Source organism: Physeter macrocephalus, chromosome 17 (genome assembly GCF_002837175.3).
Source record: "Physeter macrocephalus isolate SW-GA chromosome 17, ASM283717v5, whole genome shotgun sequence".
NCBI lineage: Eukaryota > Metazoa > Chordata > Mammalia > Artiodactyla > Physeteridae > Physeter > Physeter macrocephalus.
The window spans coordinates 39,518,872-39,527,411 of NC_041230.1; the positions used below are offsets into that span (position 1 = coordinate 39,518,872).

Below are 8,540 nucleotides of genomic sequence, written 5' to 3' on the forward strand. Positions count from 1 at the left end.
TGGCCGCTGAGCCTGCGCGTCCGGAGCCTGTGCTCCGCAACGGGAGAGGCCACAGCAGTGAGAGGCCCGCGTACCACACAAAAAAAGGTGGGGGGGCGGTTAGTGTGCTTGGATTTAAAGGAAAGCTCAGTATTTCAAGAAGGGTTCTTGGGGGAAGGTCTGCGTGTAACACACTTCCTACCCAGTTTACAGAGGACCTACTGAAGCAATGAAAACAGTGAGTGGGAGATGTGTTCCGCTGCACACAGATTTTTGACCCATAAAACAGTCTGACAATGTCCCTACAGGGGTAATAAATCTTACCGTTCATCCAGGAAGTGGCCAGAGTTTGGGGAATAGGATTTGGTTCAGAGTTAAAATTTATTATAAGAGCATGAAGTAAGAAAATATGAATTCCCTGTAATATTTGCCTGAGGGGAGTTGAACTTCTACATAGGCAGCTTTAAGAATACCTGAATACTTTCAGTGTATTTTTCTGAAGTTTAGTTTTTGTCCAAGTAACCAGCAAGGCATCTTTTCTTTATTGGTACATAAGTGTTCTGGCATAACTTTGTTTTCTGATGGAGAGAGTGTATTTTGAATGAGAGTCAGCCTTACTAATGCCCAGTGCTTTTGTTAATAAAATTTATTAACAAATTATAAATAATACGAATTAATAATGTTCTTACTAAGAATTTGTGAGTGTGGTGATATCATCTCTGATACTAACCTGAAATCCTCGGGTTGTCCAGCTTTAAATTCCTTCCCAATTTAATCCGACTCTTGGTGAAACTGTGATCCTGTCCAGACTTAGGGGAATCTGACCAAGAAGTGTGTTAATCAGGATGGTTGAATATACACTGTAACGGCAAGTAACTGAAAATTGATTTCCTGAAGACCTTTTAGGAAACCTTCCACGGTTCAGGGAATTCCCTGGTGGTCCAGTGGTTAGGACTCCGTGCTTTCACTGCCGAGGGCCCTGGTCTGGGTTCCATAAGCTGCGTGGTGCATCCAAAAAAAAAAAAAAAAGTGTGGTCACTGTTAAGTGACCAATTTCCTTTCAGATAACATAGGAGAGAAATGATTGGATACCATCCTAATAATGGAATTGAGATTTTCATCCTTTACCTTTTTTTTTTTTTTTTTTTTTTTTTTTTTGCGTTACGCGGGCCTCTCACTGCTGTGGCCTCTCCCGTTGCGGAGCACAGGCTCCGGATGCGCAGGCCCAGAGGCCATGGCTCATGGGCCGAGCCACTCCGCGGCATGTGGGATCTTCCCGGACCAGGGCACGAACCCGTGTCCCCTGAATCGGCAGGCGGACTCGCAACCACTGCGCCACCAGGGAAGCCCCCATCCTTTACCTTTTTAACGATGATGGTTGGGGGGATGGGGGCATGGGCATGGAAGATATACAACTTGTTAACAAACGCAAGTTCGTGTGCCCAATGGACAGTGAGGCCAAACAATACTGAAACATTGGAGTTTGGAGCAGAGAAAGGTTTATTGCAGGGCCATACAAGGAGACGGGTGGCTTGTGCCCAGCAAACCCTGAACTCCTCGAAGGGTTTCAGCAAAGCACTTTTAAAGGCAAGGTGAGGGAGGGGCATCGTTAGTTGTCTCAGACTTCTTGGTGTTGGAATCCTTTGTTCTTGCAGCTAGGTCAAGTCACAGTGTTCCTGTAAACCTCCAACAAGACAAGTGTTACTTTCTGTTCTGCAACTTTTTTAAAATCTCTAAATGAATGGACTCTTAAAGGTCAGAGTCTTGAGAATGGGCTATCCTGTATATTTCAGGCTATAGGCAACATTCTTTCACAAGAGGTGCAGAGCCAGCATGACTAAGCACAGGCAACAGAGCACTAAGGTTAAAGTAAAAGAAACTGATCTAATATGGAGTCAGATTTGCTCTTCCCTATTACAAACTGAATAAAGGACAGTTAAAATCCATAGGAGCAAAGGGAATTTAGGTTAAAAAAAAAAGTACAGAGATTAATTGAAATTGGAGACTATTTTTTAAGTACCTTCAAAATAGAAAGACCCTGTGTAGTCCATGGTCCAACTAAAGGCTATACATGGAAAGCCAAGGAGCAATGTGTTGGGAAGGGCCCTGAATCAAGCTTGGTGCTTTGAACACTGTTTCTGAGAGCATCAAAGAAAGCTATTCAGTGGGAGAGGATATGACCCACGTGACCAGGATGCAGTATCGAGACCCATGGGTAGTTTGATTGAAAAGCCTTTTAATCTCAGCATGAAGAAGATGCTTATAAGGTTCAGAAACCTAACCCCTGCCAGGGATGTGCTGATGAAAGGTCACTTCCAGTATCACTTTCTTGGCATGGGGAGACCAAACCAAGACAGTCGGAAGGCTCAGTCTATATGGGTCAGCAGTTACAGCAGAGAAATGAGAATCCGGGGGCTCGTTTGATTGACAATAGAATTGACCGACTCTGCTACACAAATGGAGGGGAGGGATTTGTATGAATTCTGAGGAGCCGTGCAGGTAGGGAGGAGTTGAGAGTTCTCTAAGAAAAGCAGTTAGGCCAGGTCACGGATCAGGGAGGACCCACATGGACATTTAATCCGAGCAGGAGTCCAATTTTAAAAGGAAGAATGTAGATATCAAAAAAAAAGGTAATGGAAGAAAGGTCTTGTTCCTCTTGGTAACTATTTTTCTAGCTAAGCCAATTGAGAGGGTTCATAGAAGGACACTGAGATTCGCCGGACAATAGCAGTGCCCAAAAGAGAGCCTTTCATTTCTAGGATCAGCTGGGATCAAAGACGGGATAGACAGGTCTTGTCAAGGCTTGGGAGGAGGCGTCATAACTCTTGAATATAAGCAAAGAGGACTTCACACCGATTTCCTTTCTGGCAGTGCAGGAAGACCACTGTGTCAATTCAAGGCATTTAATTCATGGAATTTTAAGAATTATTCCATCTTCAAATGAAAATATTAGCCAAAGTATAATAAAACCAAAGTTTTCTCCTTGCCTCAAATGAAACAGAAAAGAAGCCAGAAGTCGAGACCACTTATAAGATGAAAGTTGTAACAAAAGAATAGTTGGAATAAAGAAAAAAATGTGTTTTAGCACCTTTTCTCTCCAACTGCAACAACACATATTTTGTCTTCACTCAAGGGGCAGCCCCACCCACCAATTATGGTCAGTTTTCCAATCAGTGACTGCAAAATGAGCAAAGTTGTTTTATTGGTGCTTTTGTGCTGCAAAATTGCCAAGGACAGGAAGGAAAGAGCTAATTTCTTAGGAAATGCTGAGGAATTCTCAGCTCCTTAAGTCTTTATTAGGAGCAAGTGTTAAGCAAGAGTGGCTTGCTCCCTTGTCCTGAGGAGCTTCCATATTTCACTACTTACCCTTAAGCCAAGTATCTTTCTCAAGACTTTCCTTATTTCCAAATTCAGATGAATAAAGAGGGTGTCGGATTTGCTGCTTGATTACCCAGCAGACAGGAGGAATTTAGAGAGCTGGTGTGAAATCACAGTATGTTAGCCTTTTTTGCTGAAGGGTCCCCACCAAATCCCTACCAGTCTTTTGAGCTGGCAATATCTGTTACTCTTTTGTCTTTAATTCAGAAGAGCTTCGAGAGGGAGAAGAGCTTTAACTTTACCCTGTGTTTATTTTCACCTGGTCAGTTTTGTCAGAAGATTCTGCCCTTTCAATAAAATACTGACTGAAGTTCAAGAATCTTCCTTTTGCAGTGGGAGGAACCCAGGGCACCTGGGCCAAGTCACCAGTATCTGCTTCAACCAGAACCTTGAGCGGGAATACCCAGGAGAGAAAATGTTCTCGAGCTCATTTTGATGGTGTTTATAGCACTCCGGTCCTCAAAACAGTAGTTGATCCCTTTTGGAAGGGGGGAGTGTGGAACTACCAGACCTCACTACTCCTTGGCATAAGCCTCCCAGTGGTGCAAAATGTGCAGCCTCTTCCCATAGATTGTATCTGAGCAGAGGGTTGTGATTAAAATGGAGCCTAGAAATTAACTAGGTGGACTTACTATAATTTCTCCCCAGTTGTCTTGATCCTATAGATCCCCCTACCCAGACTCCTATGCTAGGGAAAGCTGTTCACGTGGAGGTGGGCTTTGGAAAGTCACCTGGCACCTTGTCTGCTGGGTTGTGGGTTCCTTATAAGTTCCAGTTGCCCTTCCTTTTCCTCCTTTCTTCCTTTCAGAGTGACATGGTAAAACTCATGGGCTAGAGAGTCAGAGCTGAGTTTGTTTGTTTGTTTAGATTTTTCTGATGTGGACCATTAAAAAAAAATAACTTTAAAAATATTTATTTATTTATTTATTTGGCTGCGCCCAGTCTTAGTTGCAGCATATGGGCTCTTTAGTTGAGGCATGCGAACTCTTAGTTGTGGCATGTGGGACCTAGTTCCCTGACCAGGGATCGAACCCGGCCCCCTGCATTGGGAGCACGGAGTCTCAGCCACTGGACCACCAGTCTCAGCCACTGGACCGCCAGAAAGTCCCAATGTGGACCATTTTTAAAGTCTTTATTGAATTTGTTACAATATTGCTTCTGTTTTATGTTTTGGTTTTTTGGCCACGAGGCACGTGAGATCTTAGTTCCACGAGCAGGGATCAAACCTGCACCCCCTGCATTGGAAGGTGAAGTCTTAACCACTGGACCACAAGGGAAGTCCCAGAGAGCTGAGTTTAAATGCCACGTAAGAGTTACTTAGCCTCTCTGAGCCTCAGTTCCCTCGATGGTGATGGCATGTGCCACCGTAAAGGATGAAGGCAGGACTGAATGAAGTAAAAATGAGCCTGCAGCTCATTGTGGATGTTCAGTGGGTGATGGTTACCCCCGTCCCATCTTTGCCTTAAAAACCTTGCGTATACCTGTATCTGAATTAACCTCAGAGGGGCTTATCAATGCAGTCCGCTGATCAGATGTGAGAAATGGTATCGAATAAAGCTGATGTCTATTTGAGTAGACACACCAGGCTTAGTAACAGAAGTTAGGGCATTTATTTCAGTATACAGTCAACTCTGCTATAACATACGTGTTCCTAGAAACCACCATGCTATGCCAAATCATGCAGTAAAAACCACAGGGCTTATGGGGAAAAATGGATTAGGGGTGTAACAGTCAAAAATTTGTCAGTGACACAAATAGGAACCTAATAACGATGGTAGCACAGTTTTACACATGTTAAATGGTTGAGATCATAACACTACAATACATATGGCACATTTCCATGAGAAGACCTGAAGTTTGCTTGTGGAAGCAGGTGTTGGAAGGGTTGGAGCTTGTGAGTGTTGTCATGAAGTGGTACAAAGAGGGTTTTCTGAAATCAGATGGGAGATGTAACACCAGATGTGGGTGAGTATGGTGTGTAACACTCAGTAAAGTGAGGTAGCCGGCAGATGAGTGTGGGTTTTGTGTATTTCTACACGACTGGGTTTAGCTGGGGGAAGCCTTCTGTGTTCATCTAGTGTGTTTTGAAGGCAAATTCATGCAAAGCAAACTCAAAATTCATAGTATGTTCCCTTATGTATCAATCACATTGGCATAGATTTCTGTTTTTAAAACAAGCATTTCAGTAGAACTGACTGTACTAGCTTCCTGGCAAAGGTCACCTTCCCCTAGGCAGTACCCAAAAGTAGAAGTAAATAAAATCAATGTAAAACATAAAGGCTAACGGGACCATTAACATCCTTCATAAAATGGTAATCATTTTATAAACATAAGTCTTTGCATCCCGTATATGTAGGTTACTGTATTCTAGGGAAATGGAGTTATTGTCAGATTGCATTGCATGTGGGAATAACAGGAGTGTGGGGACGGGTGGTCCTTGGCTGTATTTTGTAGTGATTTTGCCTTTGTCTTAAGTCTTTGGATCATCTGCTACCTTGTCGTTCTGCCATTAGCACAGATGAGCCACCCTCAGCACCCTGATCTCATAGTAACCCACACACAGACTGAGGGGTAGAGCAGCCAATAAATAGCAGTATGCTATGTTTCTTGATTCATCCAGATCTCTTTTAAAGATCCTCTGTAAATGAATCCTGTATTTTAAAAAGAACTGTGATCATGAATATATATGACTCTAGGAGAACAGGGATAGTCATATAATTTGTGACTTTAAGAGGTAGTAGGCTACAAGCGCTGGAGGGTCCATGGGTGAGCTTTAGGAGAGGTCCAGGAATCCCAGAAATTGCACACACATTTTTCTTGGTAAGTGCATTTTGGAAGCTTTCATCACATTCCTAAAGGCCTCTTTGATCCCGAAATGGCCAAGAGACAGTGATTCACAAAAATCCATGGCACTGTAGATTCATATGGGCTGTTTAGGGGAATTTAGCGTGATCTATGGGTTATCTAGTACCTTGAATCCATAAAGGGGAACTGTTATAGTTTTTTCAAGAAGCAGACCTGGGTGCCACCATCAGTGACAACGTGGAGCTTGTCTGACCAGTGGGTTGGTCTTGCATGTCGACTTTGATGTTACCTCTCACGTTAGCCTCATAGCAGTGAATGACTCCTTTGAGCAAGGGCATATGCCTTTCACCGGTGTGTGTCATGCCTCCCTTGACTTTATTTTGCAGATGGGAGCAGCGAGAGCTCCCCAACGGGCGTGTCTATTATGTTGACCACAATACCAAGACCACCACCTGGGAGCGGCCTCTTCCTCCAGGGTAAGGCTTGGACCAATAAGACCCGAGGCTCTAGAACTGGCACCAAGAGTCCCCCATCAGCTTCTCCACCACTCGCTGCCATGGCCATCTCTTTATTTTCCCCCACTCTCCTCCTTTCTCTCTTTCTTTTCCCCTCCTCCTACAGTCATCCCCTTCTACATTCTCTGCTCTCTCTTTCTACTTTCCCTTCTTCCTACATGTGTTGTGTTGGCCATGGGCTTTCTTAAGGGGTATTCAGAGCCCCCATGGATATTGGGTTCCGGCGGAAGGAGGGTTGGGGAGGCCTCCGGGGCCCTTGGTGTCTCACTGGCCTCAGTCATTTCACCTACAGAAATATCCTGTAGGGCCCGATTTTCAGTTTCTTTCTGCAGAGGTAGCAAAGTCCAGGGACATTTATCCTGGGTCCCTTGATTGCCTTTCCTACTCACTTACTTTAATTCTGCTCTCATTTCCTAGGACAGACTAGGAACATTTAGAGCATCTCTGGGGGAAAAAAGAGCACGAGGAATCCAAGATAGAGAGGGTGTTGATGCATTTCATAGCGCCCTGTGTCCAACCAGCTCATGGAGACAGTGTGCTTCTCGTTCAGCGGGCTTTGCGAGAACGCAGCTAAGTTCTCCAAAACCAGAGGATGAGTGAGGCTTCCAAGTGAGGGAAGACTGTCCAAGTTCAAGGAGAAGGGGTTTGGTTCCCTGTCTGCCAGGGACAGAAAGTTCTTTCCACATGTGTCTCCCAGTCCTGAGAGCTTTCGAAAGGGAATGCATTCTGCTCTCAGGAAAGAATCACCTCCCAGTAAAGCAGCCATGAAGGGCTCCTACATAGAACATGAACGCTGACTTACCTCTCCAAATCTTGCAGAGGGAGAGGATGTCAGAGGTGGGCGTATCGGGAGAACCCCCGTGCTCTGTTTTGTTCACCTGTCAGGCGTGTGCCGGGCAAATATCACCTCACTTTCCAGTCCTACAAGTTTCCTTGGATGGGCTGCTTTTAGTTTCAGTTTTCCAGTAGAATGCTTGTGTTTTCCTTTTCTTCCTTACCGTTCTGGAAATCACACTCATAATCCGCCATCCTTAGTTCTCTCTCTGTTTCTCCTTTTACTTTAAGTCCAGGGAACTTACCAAAGATAAACATTGACTTCTTAGAAAAAAATTAAAACATTTTATTATGAAAATTATAGAAATTTTCATACTGAATTTTTCAAATATGTGGGACAAAGAATGCCCACACACTCAACACCTAGCTTCAGTAATTATCAACTCATTGCCACTCTTGTTTCATCTATACCAGCAGTTGGCAAATTGTGGGCCTGTGGACAAAATCCAGCCTGCCACTTGTTTTGTAAATAAAGTTTTATTGGGACACAGCCCCTCTCATTTGTTTACTTATTGTCCATGGCTGCTTTTGTGCTCATTGGCCGAGTTGAGTAATTGTGATACAGACTGTAAAGCCTGCAAAGACTGAAATATTTACTCTTCGGCCCTTGGTAGAAAACATTTGCCACCTCCTGCTGTGTAATCCTCACTCACCCCTCCTCCACCCCTGTTCTAGATTGTTTTGAAGCAGATCCCAGACATCGTTTCATTTTATCCAAATTTCAGTATATATTTCTAAAAAGTGTTCTCTTATTAAAAGTAAAACCACTGTATTATTAACAGTGTTTACCTACCACCATCAAACCCAGTGAGTAGTCAGATTTCTCCAGTTGTCTCACAAATTAATCATCAACTTTTAACAGGACACATTGCACACTTGTACTTTGTGAATTTATAGCATGTATATATTTTTTTGTCTGTCTTTTTTGTTTTGAACTTTTGAATTTTATTTTATATATTTTTTATACAGCAGGTTCTTATTAGTTATCCATTTTATACATATTAGTGTATACATGTCAATCCCAATCTC

At 43.5% G+C, this 8,540-nt stretch overlaps 1 protein-coding gene across 3 annotated transcripts in view; it reads left to right on the top strand.

Annotated features, from left to right (window-relative positions):
* The window catches only part of WWP2 (WW domain containing E3 ubiquitin protein ligase 2), a 148,175-nt gene that overhangs the window by 106,332 nt on the left and 33,303 nt on the right, over positions 1-8,540 (top strand). For 2 of the 3 annotated variants that reach the window (XM_007129038.4, XM_007129037.4), the window contains exon 9: positions 6,549-6,638. The exons of the other annotated variant lie outside the window; for it this stretch is intronic. In XM_007129038.4, coding sequence (XP_007129100.1) covers positions 6,549-6,638 — 90 coding nt within the window. The remainder of the gene's footprint in view (positions 1-6,548; positions 6,639-8,540) is intronic. 3 annotated transcript variants of the gene reach the window in all.